Here is a 27,736-nt window from a genome sequence, read left to right as displayed (position 1 = left end):
ATTCCAACCTCTTCACCAACATAGTCAAGACCAAAGAGCTATCACAGGACATCAGGGACTAGATCAACCTGCAAAGGCTGAAATGGGCTGCAAGACCATCAGCAAGAGCTTTGTGAGAAAGTGACAACTGTTTCTGCAGTTATGTAGAAATGGAAAAATATAAAACGACCAGAAAGGTGATCGTGAGCAGATGTGACATCTTGCATCAGCTGATCTCAAGAAGTCACATGATAGGGTGAGGCAAGATCTTACAATGTTTTTACAGGAAACCTTTGCCGACAATGACCCACACCCTTTTCCCACCTCGGCTCATGTGATGAGACCAGTGAATATTGGGTGAACTTCCACTTGGACTTAAACACCTGCTCTCCGCCATTTGGTCTTATAACTGAAGAAGGTTCTGGGATGAGAGGGTGAAACGTCTTCAAGAAACTTAAAGAAGTCCAGTCGGTTTTCTTTCCAAGTTCCTTAGAATGTAATTAGGCAGCGCCTGCAAAACACCATCCAAAATGTGTCGCTAAAATGTAGTCAACTTTCATTTTTTATATTTAAATTTACTGACTTTATGCGTAAAATTAGAAGACATTTTTTTTGCAGTTACAATAAAAATCATATAAACACAGGCAACTATAATTTTATTGCTGGTTTCTCACTTCACCTGCTCAGTAGTGGAAGATCTTATTTTAAACCGAGAACTAGAGGAAATAACAGGAACGCCACGTGAGAGAATTTAGTATAGAAGTAGAACTGGCTACTGTCTATTCGGGCTTTGTGATTTTAACGACATTTGTGAAACAGATGTGTAAAAGAAAAAGAAAAAACTGTTCAGACTCCTGTGGTGAAATTATCAATAAAAACTGTGCCACGTTTTGTGACCCACTGTAAAATCCAGTATTTAATGTTGGATAATTGCAGCTAATTGGGTGCCAGTAAGCAGACACCCCACCCACCACCCCCCTGACCTGCTGTAAGTGAAACGTTGCCGGATTGATTCCTGCGTTCCTGATGAGGGCTGTACACACTGTAGGGAGAATTAGAGGAAATAACAGAGCACAACAAACAAGAAGCGCTTAGAGAATAACAGGAAAGCGTCGTTTTTCATTGCTTCTGCTGCCGCTGCTGCGTTTCCGGACTACCTTCACCGGGGAGAGGATGCTGCATCCCCGGAATCGCTGCCCTCCGCTCATTATCCGCGCAGTCTCCTCAGTTACGTTTCACTGTGATTAACGAGTGTCGGGAGTAAAAGACGACGTGCGAACAAGACAAGGAGCTGAAATTTGGAGTGAACATTAAGAAGGTTTTCATTGAGCATCCGCGAGAGAATTTTTTTGCGCGCTGCCCGCTTCAGTCGCATCACTGCCGACTTGTGTTAGACGCAAAGGAGAGGGTAAAAAAAAAGACACACTTGATATTCTCCTCTCTGTTAAATTATTTAGGAGTATCTGTTCCTCAAGCCCAACATATGCTCGTGTCTTTGTCTTACATGATTGTAAAGCAAGGCTCGAAGTGGCGGTGACACGGATGAAAGCCGATGGCCAGGCGCCCCGAATTTCATCAGAAGGGGGATGCAACCTAGAATAACCCCAGTGTCAAATGGTAAGAGCGCAGCTTATGTCGAGAATCAGTGCACTTGCTCAGAAGTGGAGAAAAAAACTGTGAGTTTCTGCAGCTCCCGTAAGGTCTGTTGATGTGAATTATCCCTGCAGCTTTCCACGCAACGCAAGGCAAAGAAGACCTGAATCTCGACACGTTACGGGGCGAGTGTATACTGCTGCGGCTGCGGACTGAGACAGCTACACACACCGCGGTTGAGAGCATTGCTTTCTGTCACACTTCTCTGAAGTCAGGCTGAAGGGCGCATGCATAGTTGGCGCATTGTAACTATAACGCGCCTCAGGTTTCTCCTGAGACTGTCCCTCCTCCTGACCTCTTACGCACTGGAAGCCCAGACACTGGTGACTTTTTAATGGCTTTTGTGTTCAGAAGATGGAGGGTCTTACTGGTGCTGAACGTGCTCGCGGTTGCCGGGTTCATTACTTTCTGGGCCAAGTGCAACAACGCACGCAGCATCCAGACCACCGGTCCAGAGGCCGCGGTTGATGGGAAGAGAGCCCGGGGCAACGGGACGGCACAGGGGCCCAGCGTCAGCCATGAGGTGCTGCTGAAAAGGCTCAGCTCTCTGGAGGACGTGGTGTACAGGCAGCTAAACGGTAAAGAGCGCGTTAACATTTAAAGTGAAAGAACGTGTCAACTTGATTTCCCTCAAGGAATCTGAAAAAGTTAAAAGTCAGTGTTGTCTGACTTTTTTTTTACTCCCTCTGGAGCCCTGACATGAAATGTTAGAAACTAATGAATACGCCTCCCCGCATTGTCCCTAATATTGTCTAACAGAGTCAGCTGCTGGATCTGGCACTCCTCTCACATTATTTCAGTAATTATGGGTCATGCACGATGAGAGTGTGCTCTCTGTTAGAAAGTCTACATCTACTGAACCACTGAAGAAAGAGTCAGCAACTACCAAGCATATTTAATACTCCAGCTGTAGAGCAGCAGAGATCACCAATGGTAATTAAGTTTCCAATAAAACATTTAATTTTAAATACAAGTGTGTCGGGTTTGGGTTTAAATGGATACATGGGGCTGATTACAATAGGATGCAGTGAATTGATTTTCCCTGCAACAGTAGTAAGGTTATCCAGAATTGTACTTTATTTAATCCCTGAAAAGACAATGTCTTTATTGCACTCCGGGAGGTTAGAGTTTAATGTTAAATTCCGAGAAGGAGCTTTCAGGGTTCTGGTGTCTTCAGGATGCAGGATGTTTGCCAACACAGAGGTTCAAACACTGTGAAGGATGGTGTGGTACGCGTTAATTGTTCTCCCTCCCCCCTACAGACAGAGTGAAAGCTTTAAATCCTTCACTTGTGTAGTTTAGCCTATGTGTAGAATTGAATTTTCCTCTCCATCATGAAATGAAGGCTTACTGACCTCAGAACGGATAGGAGGGTTTGGATTGGGAATATTTCACACATCCTATTTGTAAATTGCGTCCATAGATTGAAGATATTCTCTGTGACTCTGTGCCAACTCTGGTTCTAATGAACTCGGCCCAGAAGTTCACCTGTTTTGACAGCCACTGACAAAATACTGTATATTCATGTGAGTTTGGAGCTGTGATGGTAAGGCAGGCTATCAGCTGTGGGCAGTAGAATGCATTACTGAGAGGAGAGTGACTCAGGCACACTAAAGGATCCTGACATGTAATCTTCTCTTGTTTGCCTTGCTCAGGTCTGTCCAAATCTCTGGGCCTGATTGAGGGCTTTGGGGGTCGGGGTAAAGGCGGACTCCCCGCCACGCTGTCACCGGCTGAGGAGAGTGACGCTAAATACCTTAGGGAGAAGTACGGCTATAATGCCTACCTCAGTGACAGAATTTCTCTGGACCGCACAATACCAGACCATCGGCCTAGCAAGTGAGTACAAGTCAAGTGAGGAAACTTTAAATTGCGCTTCAGATGGTTGAGTCATCCAAATTTTACATTTTTTCTTTGCTTCTGAGATATCCTCCTCGAGCCTAACACAGTGGACATGGTTGACATTTCACTTGGGGTCGTTTCAGCATTAAAAAGAAAATACATGAGCAACATAGTTTTTCCATAATCAGTGTCTCAGTTGCTTTGGATAATGTAGAACTCCCTGAAAACAGTCCTAATTTTTATTCTGCTCCAGTAAAAACTGATGTACATGTGGATGTATGAATAAATTCAGTCTCAGATAACACACCTTTTAATGTTAATGCAGTGTTATTTATTTTCTAAATATAGCCCACGCACACGTCAGTAATACTCAGCTAATGAGTCATAAAACTTATTGCCTGCATTATCCAAATGTTGTTCTTGCATACTGAAGATGTTGACTTTTGTGATGAAGGGGTAGGTAGGATGTCAGAAGGAAATCTTACACAACCCTGTTTCTTTCATCAACACGGGCTGGCGGAACAATATACGGTACCCCGTATTGATGCTAACCCTTTGCAACCATATGGAAGATTTGCTTTTCATTTCTCCCCAGAAAATATTCAGTTTCACCAGAGTTTCTCTACTCTTGCAGATCTTGTCTTAACTTCCACTGTGCCCCTCAACTCCCTTTTCATAATGTCATTTCAGCTGGTGAAATTGCAAGCTGGAAGCACTTTGATATCTTTATAGCACCACCCTGCTTTGTAGGCATTAGATAGGTTCATTTTCTGATCCTTAGTCCACTGTTAAGAGGAGCCCAGAGCTGTTGAGTGTTACCACAAGGTTCGAAGACTCATAGATTTTATCAACTCTGGAAATGCCATCAGCTGCCAACTTCAGATGAGAATTTTTGACCTGCCTCCAGCCTTACGACTTAATGAGTTCTCACTATTTTATAGCCCAGCCCAAATGTTTGCACATGCTCCAGTCCTATTTCTAAGATCCTAAAATGAAAAGTGACGTATATTTAACAACTGAATAAATGGTTGCTCATTGGTTTTGTTTGTTTGTTTGATAGCAGTATAGCTCAAAAATTGAAGCATGAATTTGCATTAAAATTTAATTTAAGGGGTTGGCTTAACGTAGAAAGGATTGACTTCTAGAGTCGGCCTGGTTCTGGATTCTTTACCATTGTGAGGTAGCTCAAAATTTCAATTTTTTTTATGTTTTAAAAAAATAACTAAAACTATCAAATATCAATAATAAAAATGAGAGACTTTATCTTGATGTTTTTAAGGCAATAACCCAAACAAATCTGAGTCTAGATATTTGTTTGAATCCAAGGATCCAATTTGTTCATCATGGAAAGGTGTGCATCAGAGATATGCTGTGTCAAACTGCTCTTTGTTGGATAAGTGAATTGATAAATGTGTGATTTTCCCAGGAGTGCCCACAGTTTTGCATAGAGCACTGAGGTTGCCCTTGCATTAGCTGATTGGCATCAGCTGTTTCATTCATGCTTCACAGTAACTGAGTAATTCACATCTGTGTGGCAATCAGCAGACTAGTCATGTCTCATCATATCCATGCATGTGTAGAGCACAGCCATTATAAGGGGGCACAGTGGTGTAACGCAGCTCTCCCAGGCAGCCTCATCTGTGCTCGATATGCTATAGTTTTGCATTTTTAGTTTCACATATCAGTTTTTTCTCTTTTTCAAACAAAATTCCAACCCTATAGTATTAGGTAGTAACAGTATATGCACAGTATATGAACAGAGGTGCAGAAGTTTGGGTCGAGTATGTGCTTTGGTGGCTCTCTTATGGTACCAGCTGCTTTTCACAGCATACATGAATCCTTTGGCTCTTTTTTCCATATACTTCCCGTCCCCCTTTTAGTCTTTATTACTCTCCCCAGCCTCTTATGCTCATATCTGATGAAGTTGCACTATAAGTCTTGGTTTGACATCGGTCAGCAGGCGTTCACGCACACGTTCACAGTGTGCTGTGTGTGCATGTGCATGTGTAAGTCAGTGCTTGGGTACAAAATGCTTACCTCAAGTTTGCACATGGTTTTATTTATGTAATGACTGCACGTTTCTATGTGTATGGTCTTCATGTCTTATCATCATATACAAACAGCCATGTGTATTATGTCTTCAGTAATTCTTAGTTAAAGGTTTGTAGCTTCCAGCTAGCTGATAATGAAGCAAGTCACAGACCCTTTTTTTGAAAATCACTGATGAGAAGAAAGACTGGATCCTTGGTCTAGATGAAATTCCAGTGCCCTCATTCTTCTTCTAGAAGGTCTTTTATGTTGCTTCGATCAATGTGGCCAGTGAAGCACGTTGGGGTGCGGCATTTTCAGACATAGACACAGCATGTAAGCTGGTGTCAGAGGAGTCTACTCTGTTTGACTGAAGGAGCCTTTACACCGCATAGCTGGAGGTTGTGGAGAAGTATGAGAGGAGCAAGAGAAATAGACAGAAATAGGAAAAAATAAAAACAGCATTTTAAATGATCTTCTGTCAACCTGCTCAGCTTTTCTAGGGTTATTAAACTTGCTTCTCTTTTCAGCAATGTGGTACATGTGTAGAAATAAAAGTGGACCCGTACTGCACATCAATACCGATCATAGATGTGACAGCATTAGTTTGTAGTGATGTTAAGTCTGATAAGTGCCATTAGAATGGCCATCAGCTGATGAGCTGACTCCTACAGCCATAATCACAGTCATACTCAGATTAATCAATGAAGCTGTACTTGTAAAGTGACAAGTTCACACTCCCACTTTTGCAATCATTCATGCTGTTCCCTTCTATCTCCTACACACTGCTGGTACTGGTTACGCTGATTGCACCGTCCCTGCCTCCTGCTGTTCTCAATTTGTATTAACATAATTGCTGTAGTATCTCCTACCTGCAGTGTTATGTACATGCAGTATATTCCCTACATGATTGTAATATAGGGGTTTTAAATATGTTCCCGTCAGGCTAGTCTGCCTCTTGCTTTTCTTTAGGAAGCTCTTCAAACATACAGCTTTACCTGCATATCCATTAATTAAAAGTTGTTAACAAATTGTCTGAAGAAGTAGTTTTTGGACATTTTATATTTCCACTAGACTGTGATCATGTTTGTAGTTTTTTTTTTAAGCCTTGTTCATGTGAACCTAAGGGATCTTCGGGAATCCTCTCTGTCACATATACAGCACAGTACAAAAAATATTCAGATATGCCTAATTTTTAAAAACATTTTGCTTTCAAGGAGCCAGATTTTCTTTTCGTTTAGTTGAATCTTTAAGAATCTAAAAGATAACAAAATTTGATAGATAAAAATAGCATTTTGAACCAACTAGGTGGTTCCCAAAAATCTGGCGTGCTGTGAGTCCTTAAAAAATTTGAGGAAACTGGAAAAGTAGCAGGACTAAATAACTCTGTACAGCAGATGAACTGTATCTGAAAATCATGTCCTTAAGATGTAGAAAAAGATAAAGAAAAGCAAAGACCTGAAGTACCTGAGAGATGCACTGGCCCTTTAATGGATCCATCTGCTGTTTGCTGAAGCCTCATCAGAAATGGTCTCAGTGGAAGGCTGTCAGGAAGCCATTTTTAATGAAGAGAAACAGGGAGAAAGGGCTGAGGTATGGTAAATTACACAAGAACTGGACTATATCAGTGGCAACAGGTCTTACAGCATTATGAATTCATATTTGACATTTTTGGTTCAAATAATTGTTGATATGAGTGGAGGAGTGAGGAGACAGGAATGTCTCCTCACTCCTCCACTCCAACAGAGGGTGTCTACATCCATCTGTAAAACACGATGAAGGCTCTGCCATGGTTTCAGCCAGTGGTGTTGGGAATCTTGAGAAAGCTGATGGAATTATGAACCAGATATTAAGATTTTCATCAATCATGCAGTCCCAGCTGAAAAATATCTAGTTGGAAAAGGCATATTTTTTTTTAAATTATGACAATGATCCCAAACACAATGTCAATGCAGTAAAAGTATACCTAGATCAGTCATGGATTGGCCTCCCCAGAGTCCAGACCTCAACATTTGTTAAAGCAGTGTGTTCAGGAAAGAGAGCGTTCAGGCTGTGTTCGATAGTAAAGGTGGCCATACCAAATATTGACTTTCAAGTACATTTTTGCCTTATGTACTGTATTTCCATTTATGTTTGCATGTTTCAGTGAATTGCTGTGCCTATTTCCCATTTTCCCAGCAGAATATAAAGGAATGTGGATGCCTCAAGACTTTTGCAATATTGTATCAGAAGGAGAAAAAAGGTGACAAATGTCCCAGTTCTTCGTGGTTAATCTTGTTAATGTGGCCTTCTGTTTTCTAATGGTTTCCTGCCAAAAACCCTAAAAAAGTGTTCTCCAACCTCGTGAATTGAAAACACTGGATTTGTTATAGAATACCTTCTAATTAGCTATTATTTCACAGAGGAAATAAGATAATCGATAAAAGAAAAAAAGACATCAAAAGGAGACAATAAAAGAAGCCCCTTCCTTTCCCACATGTGCTAAACTTAGAGCCAAAGCCTCACCCTGCCTCTTTCCTCTTCATTAGAGCTGTTTAAACAAAACAACTTAAAAAATAGGGTTTCTATCTGAAACAGCACACGCAGTTAAAAGGCCAATGTGGAAAAAAAATCCTTGCGATTATAGTTGAACAGGAAGCGGCACGTGCTCTGCCTTTCAGCCCCATTGAACAAGACGTCAGCAGCTCCATGGAGGTAGTTTGGTCTTTTGCTGGAATAATTGAGGCTGAGTGGAGCGTACAAATTCAAAATTAAATATGCGAGCACTCAAAAATTAAGGTTCACTGAGAAATGTCCTCATTTTTAAAAAGAAAGGCATATTCCTTGTTATTTAATATAACATTCAATTGATCAGAAATGTTAGAAATCATGGTAAATGGGCTCATCAATACAAAATCATTATTGTCTTTTTAATTGTATAACTATGTAGACTAATTTTCCCAAACCATCACTGTAGTGCTCCACTGGCACCTCGTATTACTTAATGCAAGTAGTTTACAGGTGTTGTGTCATGTCTTTCTACAGATGTAGAAAGGTCAGCTACCCAAGAGACCTTCCCCAAATCTCCCTCATCTTCATCTTCGTCAACGAGGCTCTGTCGGTGATCCTGCGCTCAGTCCACTCAGCTGTCAATCACACACCGGCGCACTTGCTCAAGGAGGTCATCCTGGTGGACGACAACAGCGATGACGGTCAGTATAGATGAAATATTTCCTTCAGCTAATACCAAATAAGAAGAGTGGCTTTTTCGCCCTCTGATTAGAAGATGGTTTATAGTGAGTGAAACACAGAATTTCCATCTAAAATCCACTGAAAGTCATCAGCAGGATTTCTACTGAAAGCAACAAAATACACATCAAATTGTCATTCAGTATCCCAGAAATAATTATCTTATACAACAAGTATCATGTAACATAAATATAATTATATAATTAAGTTTTACATTATAAAACTGAAACTAGTGAGTGAAAAAGAGAATATTTGAATACTTTTTCTCATACAGGCATCGGCATATGAAAATAAACATTCTTGTCAATGTTACAAAGTGCCAAATTATAAAAATGATTTCAATCTGTCAGCATGAAGGATTCCAGTTTTTAGATATATGTGTAGTATTTTCTTTATTTTTACTTTTTTAAATGCTTCTGAGTTTGTGTGATTTTGTAAGCGAGTTTTGTAGATTGAAGTTACAACCAGGCAAAAGACTTGTTTTACAAATGTCAAAAACAATCATTGGAAACTAGGGCAAAGCATTACAGCCCTCTAAAACCAGTATTGTTTGAAGATTATTGCATACACAGTCTCCTATAGAGCTACCCTCTTTGACTTTGGCATGACAAATTTGTGTCCTAATCTGACCCAGCTTCACTGTGATAAAGGAGCTGAAAGCAAGACATAAAAGGACTTTAATAAACTAAATATAGCAACTCACTAAACCACATTTTTGTTCCCAGTAATTATGTTTTAGTAGACATGGCTACTGTTGAACCTGGGGTAGGCTCGAGGGTGGGAACAACCATAACTATGCAGACATGTACATTAGCTGATCATTTGGGGCAGATCACAGTGAGACACAAACACACTATAAATGTAACACAAAGCATGTGTTCACTTAAACATGCAGATATATTGAAACATTGTTTCTAAAGGATGAAAGGCATCAGACTTCTGATGGGGCTGTGTTTGCATGTCGTGGGGATGAGTGTCTCCTTGACAAAAGCTGCAGTCATTGCTTTTGAAAAGAGGCATTTTCTGAGGTGACTGATGGTGTCAAATGTTTGTGAAGGCAGACAGGCAGATAGAGGCAGAACACACAATTGGATGTCACAGGAGAGATGTCTCTGTCATATTTACCGGGCAGGGTGAGAAGATGAAGAGACGGCAAGGGATGAGAGGAGGGCGAGGAGATAAACTGGGAAACGTGAAAAGGAGAGGGGAGGCACAGCAGAGATAAAGAGGTGTTGGTGGAGAAAAATAAGAGAAGAGGGGATGACGTAGAAGACAGAAAAGGTCAAAGAATGAAGAGAGCTGAAGGGTTTGAAAACAGGCAAAGTGAAAGGAGGGGCAATGAAGAACAGAGAAAAAAGGAGATGAGAAGGAGAGGCTCAGAGAGCAAACCAGGCTATTAGAGAAAGTGGCATCGAGAAAGGGAAAGGATGAGAGACAGGGAGGCTCTAAGATAAATGAGGTCGGACAGAGAGGAGGGGAGAGAGCGCAGGCAATGAATATCTAGAAGAGGGAGAAGAAGCAATCTAACAGAACGGAAAGCAACAGAAAGCAAAGAAAAATAACAAGGAAACAGGAAGAAAGAGATGAGATAGTCGAGGCTTTAGGGGATAAGGCTGGCAATGTCTAATTCATGTACTGTCAACAAATCCATGAAAAGATCAAAGCCAACAATGCCTTAGTCTCACACGCAACACTTTCTGACTTCCATGCCTTTTCAGTTTCACTCCCCAAGCCAATTGGCTTTTACAAAAGTGTCGCAAATATATGATTTCATTCTTATACAAAGGGTACATCATTTTCTAAAAGTGCTGTGTGCTGAAGTTTTTACAAAATGTTGCTCAAGCAGGAAATAGAAAATTGGACATGGGTCTTTGGTTCTGAACTAGTTTCATTCATGATTCATGTTTATCACATTTGTGGACTTCTTTGTGTATTTTTTGGTATAATTTATACTCCAAGAATCACCTTGGCAGAGGATTGTTGTCAGTGCTGTTTGTCTGTAGCAAGAATACACAATAACTACCTGCTGAGATTTTATAAAACCCGGTGGAGTGGTACATCATGGATAAAGAAAGAATAGGAAGAAATTTTGCTGTGGATGTGGATCGCTTTATTTAATGGATGTGGATGTGTGGATGTGGATCGCAAAAACTAGTCTTAGCCATGAATGTGCTGTCTGAGTGTTAATTTCTTTTTGGCATCTGGTAATGCAGCGAGTTTGCTAAACAGAAATCTATTGCGGAAAGAACCACAAGGACTCAGATGTTCAAAATGGTTGTAAACACATGCCCCGCCCAAAGTGAACGACAGGTTTTCCTGTCGATAACTTTGGGGATAATGAGGTTCAATGAGGTTGGTTTAGGGCCCGGATGGCTTGGGGATAGAAGCTCCTCTTGAGTCTCTCTGTCCTTGCCCGGATGATGCGGAACCTTCTACCGGATTGCAGAGGTTGGAACAGTTTGTTGCCAGGATGGGACGGGTCCTTCAGTATCTGCGCTGCTCTAGTCCAGCATCTCCTGGTGTAGGTGTCCTGAAGCGGGGGGAGAGCAATCCTGCAGCAGCGTTCTGCTGTACGGATCACTCTCTGAAGAGCTTTTTGGTCCTTAACACAGCTATTCCCAAACCAGGATGTGATGTTCTGTGTGAGGATGCTCTCCACAGCGCCTGTATAGAAAATCCTGAGGATCTCTGGAGAGACCCTGAACTTCCTCAGTTGTCGTAGGTAGTACAGGTACTGCCTAGCCTTTTTGGTCTGGACCTGAATGTGGGCAGCCCATGTCAGATCTGAGGAGATGTGGAAGGACTGCACCCTCTCCACTGGAGCTCCATTGATGATAATGGGCTTGTAGTCTCTGTGCTGACTCCTTCTGAAGTCCACCATCAGCTCCTTGGTCTTGCCAACGTTCAGCTGGAGATGGTTGTCCTGGCACCATGCTGCCAGATTCTTCACTTCATCCATGTAGGGCGCCTCATCGTTGTTGGAGATGGCGCCCAATGAGTAGCAGCATTTGGCGTGTGAAATAGAACTGGCTGGTGAGTTTTGGTGTGTTATACATTATCAAGAAGCATATGTGACAGTGCAGCTTACAGATGTATTTTAATCATTCTTATAAAACAATGGGACTTAGTATAAGAAACACAGAGCTACACACTGGGAGAGTGAAAGGACTGAGACAGCTGAAGCGTTCTTTCACTTGACACTGCTGGTTGGCTGACAGCCAGCTATCCATCACAAAGAGGAAGACATTGCAGTGGCGCACAGGGCGAGGCAAGAGAACAAATAATGCTTACCCTTCTTACTGCCTGCAAGACACCCACCGCCATACTCTTGCCATATATGTGTGTATGTGAAAAAAAAGCACGCATGTGAAATGAGTTTGTGATGAAGAGTGTGTGTGAAAAAAAAGAAGTACAAGAACAGAGAGAAAGAAATGGAAGACAGAGCACGAGAAATGTGTTTTTCTCTGAAGGAATGTTGCTCTGTATATCACTGTGTGTGTGTGTGTGTGTGTGTGTGTGTGTGTGTGTGTGTGTGTGCGTGTGTGTGTGTGATACAGAGGAAGAAGGGCTGTGAGTGTTTTGGTCCGGAGGGAAAAGGCTGATGAGTTGATTGAGAGATCAAAGGTGGCGCGGTCGTTGATGCTCAGGAAGCCGTAGACCCCCGTTGGTGTTGTTTAGAGTGAGTTGGAGCTTAAAACAGCACCGCAGGGAGCTGAGTGAGAACTTTTATGTCATCTCTCTATTTGTATGTGTGCTTCTTTATTTCTTTATTTATAAACTGTGTAGTTGTGGTGATGAATTTGTATGTTTTTTATGTTTGTTTTCAGCTTTTGATAGTGTAGCAGTGACAATAGTTGGCATACATTAGTGGTTATTTAGGATAGGATGAGCTAATAATCCGTCATTTCTTTATATTTTGCTAGGAAAATGGGAAATAGATGTAGCAGTTTATTGAAACGTGCAAACATAAATGGAAATATAATGTATATGGCTAAAACAGAGTTGGGACATTTCTAATGAGCTGTTATTCTTCAACACAGCCTGAACTCTGTTAGGCAAGCTTTCTTTCTTAGGTAGTCCTCAGGAATAGTTTTGAAGGCTCCAGCCTTTTTGAAGGACATTCAAAGCTCTTCATTCGATGTTGGGTTCTCTGTCAAGATGATCCCACACTGCTTAAACAATGTTGAGGTCCGGGCTCTGGGGAGGCCGATTCATGACTGATATGTTCTGTTATGTGTTCTTTCTGTCCAGGTATGCGTTTACTGCACTGGCAGTGTGTTTGGCATCATTGCCATGCACAAAAATGAAGCCATTGGCAGTCAAGATGGTTTCTGCGTTTATAATTCCATCAGTTTAGACGAGATCCCTGTGTTTACCTGTGTTTTACAGGTGAATGTAGACACTCTCTAACGTTCCTCTGTCCTAACCTTCTCTGACCACTGATGATTTCAAATTTCGTTTCATAACTCTGTCTTTTGCCACTGATTATCTGTCTACTTCTTGTATAATTTGGCATACCTCAATGTTTTCCCCCTGTATGGCTTCTTTAAAAATGGCTTACTGACAACAAACACTGAGACCATTTCTAATGACGCTTCAGCGAATAGTAGATAATAGACCAATTAAGCGAGGGGCCAGGTTGTGTGTCAGTTTTTTGTTATTTCTTAAGGACACAACTTTCAAATTCTGTTTGTCTGCTGTAGATGTTTTTATTTAACCTGCCAGTTCTTTTGTCCTCTACTTGTTTAGTTTCACCAAAGTTTTTAAGGACTCACTGCACACCATACTGACATATGTCAAGTTTTTGGCTAATAGCTCTTTGGTAATCACCTTGCTGGTGCAAAAATGCTAATTTAAACCTATCAACTGTGTTATCTTTGTCATTTTTTGTGCAGGAAACAAATTGTGTATTTGTGACAAGCTGCTGGTAATGTGCCAGTAACAAATTTGTCCCTTGAGTTAGGTGCCTTTATTATGTGTGAATGATTCATAGGAACAAACAAATAAAGGACTTCACTGAAAATATTATAAAATGATGTCCAAAGGAAAACTTTGAAGGACCTTCAGAAAGCCTGAAGAACGTGAAAAAAAATTACAGAATTAAAAGACAGTTCGGTTCCTTGGAAGCAAAATGTAAAGACAGGAGAGATGGTCCAAAATGTTTACACATGACTCTATGTAACTAAATAAGAGCTTTAGGATTGTCTGAAAGTATTTGTTTGGGCTTTTCCTTGTAATTATCTGCTCCACTCTATGTTCACCTGTTCCTTATTACCCGGCTGCCCTAAAGTGATTTCTGCCAATCTTTGTCAGCTCATCTGTGAGATTGTTTCACTCATGCGCTCTGCAACAGTCCCTCATGTTGTTCTCTGCTTCACAGGTTTTTTACTCATTTTCCACCCCTTGGGCTTTGTTCTCACAGTATCAGCTTTATTTAAATAAGCTTTCTTTATGGTGGTTTCGCTGATTTTGTGTATTAATTTGGAAAAGCTTACAAACCTAACACAAATAATTGGGGTATAACCCTCAATCTCATTGGGCCTGTTTGAGTGCACATATGTCAACGAACTCAAAAAGGGCTAGTATGTGCACTGCGCTAAAGAAATGTCTTATAAGTGAGTATATTTTCGTAGGTATATTGAACATTTTTAGTTCTTTGTCTCTGGACAGCCTAAAATTAAAAAAAAAAACACTGCTTAGTGGGTTGCCCTTTGTGTTCTTATCATGTTGTTTCACGCAACCAATACTAAGGCTGGATGTGAGGTTTATAAAGGAGTGCAGGCTGCCAGTGAGAGAAGTGAGACAAAAGAGTTGTCATACTGGGAATGGTTGCTTAAGCTCACTCTGCTGTCCTTTCATATTTATCGACATGAATTCCAATTATTATGATTGCATGAAAATAATTATGCAAGCTAGGCATAATGTGTCAGGCTTTGATTGTTGCTGCCAGAGGGGACTCTGGAACAGCATTTTTTCTTTTTTCCTCCTTTCTTCAGTAAAGAGGGCTGCAATGGATCTGATGTTAGAGAAGCTAAGAATAAAAATACAAGCACTTTCCTTAGCATGTAGAGATTCTTCTTATGCTCGCCATTTGTGTAATTTAACTTAGCTGCAATGGTGATATATTCTTTTCAGGCTTTATTAGTCCTGACATCAGATCAAATACTGGAAAACTCCAGCTGGCAGACTGTTCAAGGACGCATCTGCAGATTATAAGCTAAACTGCAGATTCAAAGATCAACTAAAGTTCAGTCTTTATAAGCATTTCTGACTTGTTTTGTTTGATGTGTTATCTTCGTTTTTTGAACTGTAGAGCAACTGAAAGGTCCACTGGAGGAGTATGTGAACAAACGCTATCCCGGCCTGGTGAAGATTGTAAGGAACCAAAAGAGAGAGGGATTGATCAGGGCCAGGATCGAGGGTTGGAAGGTAGCCACTGCTGAGGTGACAGGATTTTTTGATGCCCATGTGGAGTTCACCCCATCATGGTGAGTAGGTCCTATCATCTAGCGGGAAGCACAGTGTTATTAACAGTCAGGAGTGAATTTTTGGTATTTGGAAAAAGGCTTATTTTAGTGTAAATTAAAGTGAAACAAAAATGACATCTACTCAAAATTAAATCAGGAAAAAAATATATCTTTGCCAAATGTATGAAAATTGGAATAACTTATTCATGATAACAACAATGACAATTGGGTATCAGTGTTAAAAGAGTGCTACAAAGTGCAAAGAAACCATGGAAAGAGAGGACAAAGGATAGCTGAAGCTGCATAAAAGGAAGAGCCAAGCTATTTCATGCCTGAGAAGTTTTAAAATGAGACACTTGAGGCTGTGGGATCAGGTTGAACAGATTTTATTTAAAAAAAACACACATCACAAGCACACATAAAACACACACCAAAACAGGACCCCTCTAGGAGAACTTGTCGTAAAAGTAAATTTTTAGTAACCATAAAAAATGAAGGTTTTGTAGTGATTCAAAAAAGCTGAGCGCTTGGTGGTAAACTGAATCAAAGGCTAAATACTGTCAAGAGATTAGCATGCAATGAGGGACCTTATTAACCCCGCTAAGACAACTGCCACATCCTGTTGATATCTTTTTGTAGATTTCATTTTCGAGCTCAGTGCATAACTTAAGGTATACCATGCAGTTCCCTCACTGCACCCTGCAGAGCTCAACTAGGCTGAATCAAACAGAATTAGTGATAAAGCTGGTACGACACAAGGAACTTTCTATTTGACTGAAGTGGAAGAAAAAAGTGGTGCTCTTAAAAGATGTTATAAACTTTGTCTCTGCACAAAGTAAAGTCAACTAAATATGTGAGTGTGTGTGTGTGTTTGCACTTTTTTCAGGGCAGAACCAGTTCTAGCTAGAATAAAAGAAAACCACAAGAGGATTATCTTGCCGTCAATCGACAACATCAAGCACGATACCTTCGAGGTGGAGCGCTATGAGAACTCTGGCCATGGCTACAACTGGGAACTGTGGTGCATGTACATTAATCCACCCAAAGAGTGGTGGGAGGAGGGAGACATGTCTGCACCAATAAGGTACGCCAGTTTCTCCCATTTAAACGTGAACACAGATCTCACACTTCTGAGACGTATTTTTTTCCACTTCTTTAAGATTTTCAATAAAACTGCCACCAAGTTCTTTTTTTAGTTTTGGGGAAGATTAGGGAAAAACAAGAAAAAAGCTCCTGATGGAAAACCAGACTTCGTTAAAGCAATAAAAAAATTACAGCCTAAATTAGAGAGTGGTGAAAATAGGATTTTAATTATCTGATTATCACCCATATATTTGTGTTAAATTGGATTTCCTTCCATTTTTTTAATTAAAAATGAGAATAAATCGCATGAGTATGCACAAAAAATGTTTAGATTCACCCTCCACATAATAGGCTGAAATATAAAGTGTGAAACTTTGCATAGTGGAGATTTGGGTTGTAGAAAAGTATTCAAAAATAAACATCAGATAAAGCCACAAAAAACCACATTCACCACATTCTGGTGTTTGCAAACGCTCAGTGTCACATGATAGTGCATTTTCCTGGCTGCAGGACGCCTGCCATGATTGGATGCTCCTTTGTGGCCAATCGTGACTACTTCGGAGAACTCGGTCTACTCGACTCAGGCATGGACGTCTACGGAGGGGAGAACATCGAACTAGGCATCAGGGTTTGTGTGTCACCCAGTTTCCTCTTGTTCCTGCTCCCTCTTTACTCCTGTAGGTTTTAAGTGGAGCAGTGGCCACCGTAGCGTGGCACCACTGATAAATGAGGCCCCATTAAGAGTCCTGGAGGACCAGTCCTGTGTGAGCAGCTCACAGCAGGGCAATGGAGATAAATAGGTCACGTAGAGCAGGAAGGTTGGAGTTTGTTTCTGTACATTTTGAGAGATTGGAGAGTCTTTTGTTTTTCTGCAAGGTTATTAGATTTTTCCTGAAAAAATAACGTCAAACATTTTCACAACCCAAGTGTGTTGGCTTTTATCCAGCAAGCTAAACAATCAAATATTTTTAGAAAGACAAAAACGGTTGCCTTGTCTTTGAGTTTACTTGGTCATAACTTGAATCTGAAATGGAAAGTTCTTATATCTTGTCATCAAAAATATCAAGATTCCCCCCAAAATTAAGTCTAGATAAGTAAATGTGTACAGATGCAATAAAACAGCTAAAATTCAGCTTCAACGCACCTATATAAAATATTACAACTGCTGGAGATGAAGTATTAGCAAAGACATGATTCTAGCCCACAATGTCACATCTCAAGAACCACAATTCTTTCTGTTCCTCTTTTACTACAAAGCAGTGGGACACATATCCAGAGTCGCCCTGCGACAACAACATTTCTACATTTCACTACAACCATTACAGGAGGATTGTTTAGATGTGTCCATGGAGAAGGACCTCATTCAGAGAAACTCTGTCATAACAAGCACTTGAATCAATGACAGTTTGGGTTTTAACAGGATTCTTGGGATAATGAATGCCAAGCGGTAGATATCAGCACCTTTATGGGGCAATTTTGCATGGTTGTTGTCCAACATCTTTTACATGAAATCATAGTACTGTTTCTTTATCTTAGAGTGTGGCAGAGAGCAGTACCCTCTGTTAGTTAGCACCCATGTCCTTGGGTAACAGAAACACATAGGAGCAACGCAATTATCTTTAAAACCTATGTGCCCATTTTCTGTTTGTAGTGCTGTTTATCTGTAGATGGAACATGTTTCATATTGTTCCCAGTGTGAAGAAAGACTGACGGACCTACTTTTTATCCAGTAGGAATCTTTGTCAGGAGTGAAATAGGTTGCATCTGTGCGATTGTTTGGCGACCTGTCAGTTTGAAGTTTCTGTTACGCTCACATCACTTTGACATGGGTTCAGATAGCTTGGATATCCATGTCTTCATTATGTTCACAGCAGAAGGCTTGTGGGTTGGACACACTCAGCAGATACCTTGTCAGTACTAGGTTGTTTTAATTCTTCATGGCATAGATTCAACAAAGTACTGGAAACATTCCTCAAAGATTGATCTTGGCATGATGGCCTCATGCAGTTGATGCAGATTTGTCAGCTGCGCATTCACAATGGAAATCTCCCATTGCACCATATACCAAAGGTGCTCCATCTGATTGAGATCCCCTGACTGTGGAGGCCATTTGAAACCATTGGACTCATTGTCATATTCAAGAAACTACTTTCCTGTTAGCTCACAAGAGTAGCACCTGATATGGTCCTCTGCTGCTCTAGCCCATATTCTTCAAGGTTCAAAGTAATGCAAAAGTAGTTTGTAAGAAGAAGTTATCTGTTTTACTGTTGCCTTCTTATCAGCTCAAAACAGTCTCTGGTCAGGTCTGGTATCAACAAGATATTTTCACCCTAACTGTCTCTCATTGGATATTTCCTCTTTTTTGGACCATCCCTTGGGACAGACCTTCCCAAAGTGTGGGGCCCGCCCCCTAGGGGGGGCGCGACATGAAAAGGAAAAAACAAAACAAAACAAAAAAAACAAAACGCTTGGACACTGCTAGCATGGGGCGCCTCCACAAACGCAAAGCAGGAGATGAAGCATTGCTGAATATGTTTCCAAACCAACTTCATTCTAAGCCAAAGACTAGAAAATATGGTGAAGCATATCTTCCCTTGGTTTTACCTGCACAAGTGCCAAGGTAGGTCTTCCCTGCCTAACTGGTTTTCCCTTCGGCGGGAGCACGTGCTGGGCTCTCCAAATCACGGACAAACAGTATCCCACATTCTTGATTTTTAGTTCACAAACACTTGTTGTAATGACTAACTACTCCTGACATTTTGGAGACATTAGCTCTTTATACAGTAAAGTTACAGTGGGATACAAATAATATCAGGCTGATCCTGCCACGATTCGTTCCCCCGGTTCAAATCACGGACAAACAACATCCAACAGTTGTTTATGTTTTTGAACCCATTTTGCAGAGGGATTGAAAATTGTATTGATAGCAATGTTGAATATTATTACACAGGAAAAAAAACAACTACATGTAAAATAATCACACTGTGACGCCTCTGCCTTTCTAAATGGATGTGCGCGTGCGCATGCGCGCGAGGGGGGGGGGGCGCGCGAACATTTTTCTTATAAACAAAGGGGAGCCCAGCAAAAAAAGTTTGGGAACCACTGCCTTGGGATAACCCTAGAGATGGTTGTACAGAAATATCCTAGTAGATCAGGAGTTTCCAAAATACTCAGACCAGTCCTTCCGTCAACAACAACCATGCCTAAAGTGTCTTAAATCTTCTTTTTTTTCCATTTTGATGCTCAGTTCTTCTGTGAGTACCCTGCCAAGATCCACTTTCTCGGTAAATTATTCATTATGAGAGCAGTTAATCTCCTTTTGAAGCTTGTGGATGTGCACAACAATTCTAGCTAACAGTGAGAGGTCAATTCAGGGTCCAGTGGTTTGATCTCGTTTACAGTCCTGCATGAATGAATTCACAGCATCATGTCCTGTTCTCATCTGTTCTTCAAGGGGTTTTCCTCTGAAGCCTCTGTGTTTGTTTAAGGGCTGTGTTTTTCTGTGGCTGGGATAGTTCTTAATTGGTCAGTTGCTGGCTTTGCACATTTGTTCTCCAAACCTGCAGAGGATACCTCAGTCTTGACCTGCTGATTTTGATGGCTATCATTGTGAATGAAGTAAGGATTACAGCTAGGTCATTTCAAATTTGGATTCCACCACTGATGAACTTAGAGATTATAGCTACATGATGCCCTTATTTGGGCATGTCCATTTTTCCTGAGGTTGTGTAGAAGCTTTCGGAAAAAAGGGATGAATACCACTGGCTGTTTCCAGAGAGGATACTGGGAGGAAGTTATCTTGTTCAGCTTCCTATTTCTTCAATAGCAAATCTGATAGGTCAAAAATCTCTTTCTTTTTTAAAAGTTTTGCATTAAGAGCTATTTCAGTAGCTTTAGATGCGCCATAACATTGTTCTAGCCATTCTGATATCATTTTCAGCTCAGCTGCTGGGTGGTTTGTATGAGGAGATAATTGATTCAACCTTCATGCTCTGAGGTTTCTTTTCTAAACCACTTCACAAGCAGGTCTACCTCTTCTGCTGCAGTTAATTCTTAAACCTTTAGCACCAAAAATGAATGATGTCCAGTAGTTCTCCACTTTATCATTAAACTTTCTTTGACCTCTGTTAATGAGAAGGAACGAAAGGAACGAATCTTGGTCAGGTCAGCAGTAGCAGAAGGGTTGCAGTAGTAACTTTGATCGTTTGACCGAGCTGTTGTTGTGTTGCTCTTGGGGCTATGCTAGCATTCATGTCTTATTGTTCTGGCCCTCTGTCCTACATCAAAGCTGGGAAATAGCACGGTGAACTGTAGAAGATGTTTTGGCCACATCTTCAAGCATGACTTGGGCTTCTGACCGTCTCTTCTTGTTGATCTTTAATGACATGCCTGGAATCATCATGGTGTCTGGGAGAGTACTCTGGATGATACGTTGTCACAGCAAACAATATAAGTAAAAAAACATGCATTTATGTATGTACACTCACAGTTGGAACTTAAAAGTTAACCCAGTGCTGAAGTGCCGAAAACCTCAGCTCCTCTTGATGCCCCTTAAGGTTGGCTAGAAAAAAATGAATAAAAGCAACAATTAGATATTTTTTATATAACAAAAAACAAGAAGAAAAACCAATAAGGACTGCTAAATGTACAGATATAGCTTTCATTAGTTCCAGCACAAAGAAAACACGTCCTTCCAGGTGCTCTATGCTCCAGCTGTTAGCTGTAATTGACTTTATAAATCAGGGACATCGTGGTGACTGTGCATCTGCCTATTTATATTTCCTGCTGCCCAGCAGCCAGCAGTATATTATTGTGAGCTTTAATTCAGACTCCTACTACCCACAGGTGTGGCTGTGTGGAGGCAGTATGGAGGTGCTGCCTTGCTCCAGAGTGGCTCATATTGCACGAATGAAGAAACCTTACCACAGTAACATAGCTTTCCACACACGGCGTAATGCCCTGCGTGTTGCAGAGGTCTGGATGGATGAGTACAAGTCCAATGTCTACCTGGCCTGGAACATCCCCATGGAGGTGAGAACGGCATTTTTCTGCAGCAAGACCTCTCTTAGAGAGGATGCTGTCAGTCATGCTTGTCTGTTTGTGACTATCAGATGTCCATATTTTCATGTACTAAGAATAGCTTTTCAGAGCCAAACAGTTTTTCTTTTGGTTCCACAATTTATGTAGAGACTTTAGGCATAACAACTTCCTTTGCTCTTGCAGAACCACGGTATTGATTACGGAGACATATCACAGAGGGTTGCACTGAGGAAGAGTCTGCAATGTAAGAGCTTTCACTGGTATCTAGACAACGTTTACCCAGAGATGAGGAGGTACAACGATACGCTGTTCTACGGTGAGGTGAGCCATGAAGGACAAAGACACAGGAAAAAGTAACAGTTTGTAGATTTAAGATCTGATGTACAAATGAAACCACTGAAAGTAAATAAATGAGATGTACACAAAGTCCTAAGAAACTTGTATCTCCTCCACAGACCAAAAAATAACAAGATAGCAGGCGCTCAGAGAGCATGTACATCCACATCTTCTCAGCTGTTAATAGAAAATAAATGAGATTCAGAACTTTGTCTGATCCACACTGACACATCCTTCTTTTTAGCCTTTATACATTTTTAATCAGTAATTATTTGGGGGAATATTTATATTTTATGAATTAAGTCTGACTCTTTTTTTGTGTATTTAAGGTCCGCAATTCTAAAGCAAGCCACCTGTGTATGGATCAGGGTGTGAAGGAGAACCACACAGCCACCCTGCACCCATGCCATGGGTGGGGTCCTCAGGTACAACACTCTTCCTCACCACCATACTAAAGAGTATACTCCATCTTTTTCCAGTTGCTTTGCTTTCTCTTGAAAACATACAGTGAGCTTCTCCGGTGATGTGATTTGCAGCTGTGTCTCAATCACAGGCTCAGCTGAAATCCTCCAAGGAGCGAGTTCTGCTGTCAGAATAAAATTGTGTCTTGCACTTTTTGTGCTGAAGCCCTGAGTCAGCCAGTGTCAGCTCTTCATCCCTTCAGCCCTAAGGGTCTCTCTTTTTAGCTCACAGTGGTAAACAGGTGCTTTAGGCAGAAAGTCAAGGCTTCAGTGGTAAAATGCTAAAAGAGCTAAAAATTCAATTCAATTCTGGAAAAATGAGTGCCGCATCACCCTTTCTTCACAAGACATGCTTCAGTTGCATTTTTTAAAGTTATCATTTTCATAGAACAAAAAGTCTTCAGTTTTTATTAGACCACCAGTTTTTCACACTTGCACTTCCACAGAGATAAATGCGACCCCATGGGTTCTTAGCGTGGGTTCTCTCCAGGTAGTCCAGCTTCCTCCCACAGTCCAATGACATGCACGTTAGGTTAAATGGTGACTGGCTGTAGGTGTGTATGCAAAACAGATAAAGCACATAAGTGCATAAAATAAAGTGCGATATGAATATGTGTGAAAAGGTGAATGTAACTTGTAGTGGTCAGAAATACTAGAAAAGCACTTTAATAAATACTCTGTTCTTAAGAAGAAGCAGTGACATCTAGGGACCACAAGTTTTTAAGATTTTAAGTCCAAACGCTGTTAAATCACCTGACTTTTGTATGATATACTGCAAACAGGATGCAGCTACTCTGCAAAAAGACTCAAACTGGGCTGACTGGGTGGTTGATGCAAAGCTTTATCTTTATATCTTTTGCAAGGCATTGCAACCACTATTCATGCTTTGTTAAGAACAGAAGGTGATATAAACAATTTCCCAATCAGTCTTTATCGTCAGCACACTCAAAGCCTCAGAGCTTTAGGTGCAACCAAAGGAACTGTTTTATCTGCACTGCTAAAGTGGATGTTACTATTAATCTGAACGAAAAAGTTGAAGTGAAAGACGCAAAGGTTAGAAAACAGAGCGGGCAGAATCTGACTCACTTCTGTTTTTTCTTTCTGTCAAGCTGAGAGAACTGCAGAATTTGGTGCATATAAAATGTTAGGGCTATATGTGGGTTAGAACTCTGCTGAAACAACACTGTGATTAGCAGTGATGTACAGGAAAATCTTTGTGTTTAGCACTCAGTAAAGAACAAAGACATGTTTTGCCTCTCAGCAGTATTGGGAACAACACCATCCTCTTGTTCAAAGCAAGCAAAAAAAAGCCAACAGCTTGCATAATTAAGGAAAATTCCTGCCAGGTTACCTTCAACTTGTACATCATCACATACTTATTTCATCGTTAGCTAATAGAGAGAACAGTATTCACTCAGCCAGTTCAGTAACTTTCCGTTTACTGTATGTGTGACGTATCTGTTTTCCTCTTAGTTAGGACGCTACACTAAAGAAGGTCAGCTGTTTCTGGGACCCCTAGGCAGCACTGGTGAGGACACTCGTTGTGTGGTGGACGATCAGATCAGCAACTTTCCTCAGCTCCTCAACTGTGAAAAGGTGACCAACGTGAAACAGAAGACATGGCATTTCTCTCAGGTGAGAAGTGTAAAGAAATCTGTCTTTTTCAATGATATAGCTGAGTGTTTATAAGAAAAACTAAATTTTACTGGCATAGAGTTGAGAGGAAGAATATCTATATGCCAGATTTTAAAAGGGACCTACTGTGCTCATCTCTGGGTCCATTTTTTTTTCTCTTGGACTCTAATATGAGAGTACCTTTGCATGAATCTTAATTTCTCTTATACTCAGCATTGCTACAGGCCTGTAGTTCATGCTTTATCTGACAGAACCGCCTTTATATTCCTAATACCTCCGTTGAAGCCACCTTTCTTTGTGTTAAAACCTTCACAAACAGAAGGTTTTAACACCGGGGCCAGTAGGACTTCTATGGTCACAGATAGAGCTGTCTGTCTGTGATGACTATATTAGGATATCATCTCTGCTATTACTGAAATCAAAGCAGTCTGGTTAACAGGGATTATTTGCACATAAACCGAGACTTTGGCTATGATTAATATGAACAATAACTGTTGTAAAATTATATTTATGCTAGAAAGTAAGGGCCCCTTTTAAGACAACTAAACCCAGACTGCTTAAAGGGTAATAACACTAAACAAATTTGTAACAAGCGACTCAATATACCTTTTACTTTGGCATTGATTCTCTTTTTCTTTTAATGTGAAAAACCTTTTGTAAGTCAATTTTCCATTGGTCTTTTAGTTCTGTTTGGGTAACCTTTAAAAACTAAAGAGTTACAGCCTGTAGCTGTCTTTGCACGGGAAGAGGAGAGCTTGAACAGTGATGCTGCAGACCTTCTGCCACATCGATTCTTTGTCACACAGCAGGACAAGCAGTGAAGAGTCCTGCAGACGTAGAAGTCTTAGGGAAATAGGGAGACCTTACTTATTTTATATAGATGTAAGGTAAAAATTAGTGCCATTTGTTTAAAAAGAGGTTGCAACAGTTCACATAAGGCCTGGTCTGGTTACATACTGTTCTGTCACCGTCACGCATTGTTCACAGACCATCTGTGAAATCTGTTAAAACCAAAGTATTGTATCTCCTTCTGCCTTGCAGAACGAATCGATCATAAATCGGGCTACTGGACGCTGTCTGGAGGTGGTGCCGGCTAATGTTTACTTCGGCCACCTGCTGGTCCTGCAGCCCTGCTCGGGGCAGAGGTGGACCATCAAGAACACTATGAAGCAGTGATCGCCTGGCCAGTTTCATTGGGACCAATTACAAAGGCTATTTCCAAGAGCTGTCACCTGACGTTACCTTGGCCAGTGGACAATCAATGATGCGGGGGCTCCTTAGCTTTTGAAATAAGACTCAAAAATAGATGGCTTTAAGGAGACGAGTGATGAGGTGGTTTGGAAACAGTTGATGTGTTTTTGTTTTTGTTAGTTTTTTTAAAAAACATGGACATTCAACGTGGTGAAAGTTTAGCATGAGGACCATTTCTCTATATGAATTTTACAAACTTTCAATGTGATGTTGCCATAATTCCTCTGTGCCACTTCTTTACAGTGTTTAAGTTTTAGTAGACATTTAATTGACCAAAAGTGTGTTCTTTCTTATGTGAGGGGGAAAAAAGTTTCCATCTTCCATCAGTCTTTCTGCAATATTTCATTCTTACTGACATAATTTTGTCTTTTGAGATATTAAAAAAACAATAAAATACCTGGAATTAAATTTCAGTTATATGCACTGATCAAACTACATTTGTAGTTTTCAACGTCATGAAGGTTTTAGTCTATGGCCGCGGTCCCCAACCTTTTTTGCGCCACGGACCGGTTTATGTCCGACAATATTTTTACGGACCGGCCTTTAAGGTGTCGCGGATAAATACAACAAAATAAAACGAGTACCGGTACCAAAAATAAATAACTATAATGTATTCATAACTCACGGGAAAAGACACAGGGAAACTGAGGTAACGATAAAAACAATAAATATTAACTATAAAAAGAAAAAAAAACCCATGTAAACCATAAATTTCACACCTGAACCTCAACGCTCGCGGCCCGGTACCAAACGACTCACGGACCGGTACCGGTGCATGGCCTGGGGGTTGGGGACCGCTGGTCTATGGTACTTAGAAATTAAGGAATGGCTACTCGTGACAGGAAAAAATTTTATACAGTTTAGCAAAAATGCCTGAAAAGTGATTCTTATGTTTTTCAGAAAATTCAAATCCTTGTAAATATTTATAATTTGAAGAAAAATATGCTAAAAATATTACTTGGTGTACTTTTTTTTCCCCAAATCACCCCAACAAGGACTCTGGGCTAAATCTCACTTCTATGTTTTATGGATTCTGACTTTTATTGCCATTTTTCCACCAAGCATTCTGTAGCATCAGATGCAATATATCTCGTAGCATGAAGTACTGTAAGCAGTTGGGTACAAAGTTTATTTGTGCTAAGTTGATTTATTTGGTTAACTGCTGTGTGCCATAACTACTGAAAACCTAGTCAAACATAGGAAGCACTTTTTTGGACAAAGGGTTGGAACGTGAACGAGAGAGGAGGATTGAATCAGGAATGCACAAAAGTACCAATAGTGGAAATGCGGGAGGCCTTAAAGGCTGAAATTATTAACGTACTAAGATGTATATGATGTCATATATTAAATTGCATAAGTGTGATCAGCTGGATTTTTGCTCCCAAGATTGTCTTCCAATAAACAACTGGTTTCCTGGGTTGTGCTTTGTTAATGTGTTTTAGGATACATCTGCAGTCTTTAAATTCGTCATACTTTAATTAGTACGCTTATTTTTTTCTGTTTAATTTTATTTTCAAGCTTGTTTGTAATTTTTTGCTGCTAACCTCATGCTTTATTTTGCTTTTCTGGACTATAAATAAGGTAGAGACAGCAAAGATGAGCTACCATGCCGGGCTGCTCTCCTTTTAACTGCTCCATCCATTTTCATGGTTGTGGTCAAAATATTTTCCCCATGCTGTGAGATTAGTCCTCAAAATCATCCCCCAAAATAGACTACTTCAAAAGAGATTTCACCCTCAGCTTCCAGCATCTGCCGTAACTTACACCAACTCGACTTAAGAGTACTTTCATCACATCTTTTATAAAAGCGCTTCTACACAATATTACCCAGCCACAAATGAAGCAGCCAGGTGGCCGAACATTAAAGGGACTGTCCTATAAATGATAAGTTATGGATTCAATCCTGAAGCAACCATGTGTCCTGTAAATAGTGTCCTTGAATCAGACACTGACCTCCTACTGCTTACTCTCGCTAAACTGCTCTGGATGAAGCACCAGCTTAAATGCTTAAGATGTAAATGAAACAGGAGGAGACTGCTGGGAGCACAAGGGCCTGTTTCTAGCAGAGAGGGGGAGAGAGTGAGGCGGCTCTGAAGGACAGAGCCTGCATGCTAACATAACACTGAATGCTGATCAGACTCTTAACGAAGAGACTGCTCATCGTTCTCTGGCGTGAAATAGTATTACCATATGTTGGTTAAAGTCCTGCTAAATGTAAGCCAGCTGTAAATAATAACAAGGACAAACTGATCAAATAAACTCTGGCTGCGTTACTAAGATAAGGTTGCATTTATGGGGATGGAAATTTGTATAATTTGTAGATTTTAGCATGTAAAAAAATGAGCTATTTTTTAAGGACGACAAAAAATCTAGAAAATGAATGTAATTCATTGACATTACTGAGTCATTGTTTGCATTGTTCTGACCAGCAGTGTCCTGCAGCTCCCTGTGAGCACTTAATGAAAGATGTTATGGTTTAATGTCAGAGCAGAGAACTCACAGTTGTCAAATATGATTTTGCTCTAATATGCACCATGTGGCGCTGTATGTTTTTCTGTGATTGGAGGGTAGTGTCACTGCAGCTGTCACCCCAGCCTGCTCTCTGCTCTGCCTCGGGATGAAGAGTTGTAAAGAGCAGCAGAGATACAGATGTAATTACCTGACAGAACGGCAACACTGTATGAAAATGTGACAATTTCATAAAACCCACTGCAGCAAGGATGATACAACACA

General features: G+C 40.6%; 1 protein-coding gene across 4 annotated transcripts; it reads left to right on the top strand.

The window, feature by feature from the left end:
* Positions 1–1,001: 1,001 nt before the first annotated feature.
* On the top strand, positions 1,002–26,413 carry galnt17 (polypeptide N-acetylgalactosaminyltransferase 17). Of its 4 annotated transcripts, none has more exons than XM_063493921.1 (12): positions 1,002–1,387; positions 1,500–2,210; positions 3,288–3,471; positions 8,527–8,693; positions 15,044–15,218; positions 16,084–16,281; positions 16,791–16,908; positions 21,126–21,311; positions 21,504–21,641; positions 21,986–22,081; positions 23,591–23,752; positions 24,794–26,413. In XM_063493921.1, the coding sequence occupies exons 2-12, from the start codon at positions 1,967–1,969 to the stop codon at positions 24,926–24,928; spliced, it is 1,803 nt and encodes a 600-aa protein (XP_063349991.1). In that variant the 5' UTR covers positions 1,002–1,387; positions 1,500–1,966; the 3' UTR covers positions 24,929–26,413. The 4 variants fall into 4 exon arrangements, with proteins under 4 accessions (XP_063349991.1, XP_063349992.1, XP_063349990.1 ...); XM_063493922.1 differs by having other exon boundaries at positions 1,496–2,210; XM_063493920.1 differs by having other exon boundaries at positions 1,002–1,596; positions 1,707–2,210.
* The last annotated feature ends 1,323 nt before the right edge of the window (positions 26,414–27,736 follow it).

Source organism: Pelmatolapia mariae, linkage group LG14 (genome assembly GCF_036321145.2).
Source record: "Pelmatolapia mariae isolate MD_Pm_ZW linkage group LG14, Pm_UMD_F_2, whole genome shotgun sequence".
Classification (NCBI taxonomy): domain Eukaryota; kingdom Metazoa; phylum Chordata; class Actinopteri; order Cichliformes; family Cichlidae; genus Pelmatolapia; species Pelmatolapia mariae.
Note: the sequence above shows the minus strand (reverse complement) of the source record. Positions and strands in the feature narration are given on the sequence as shown.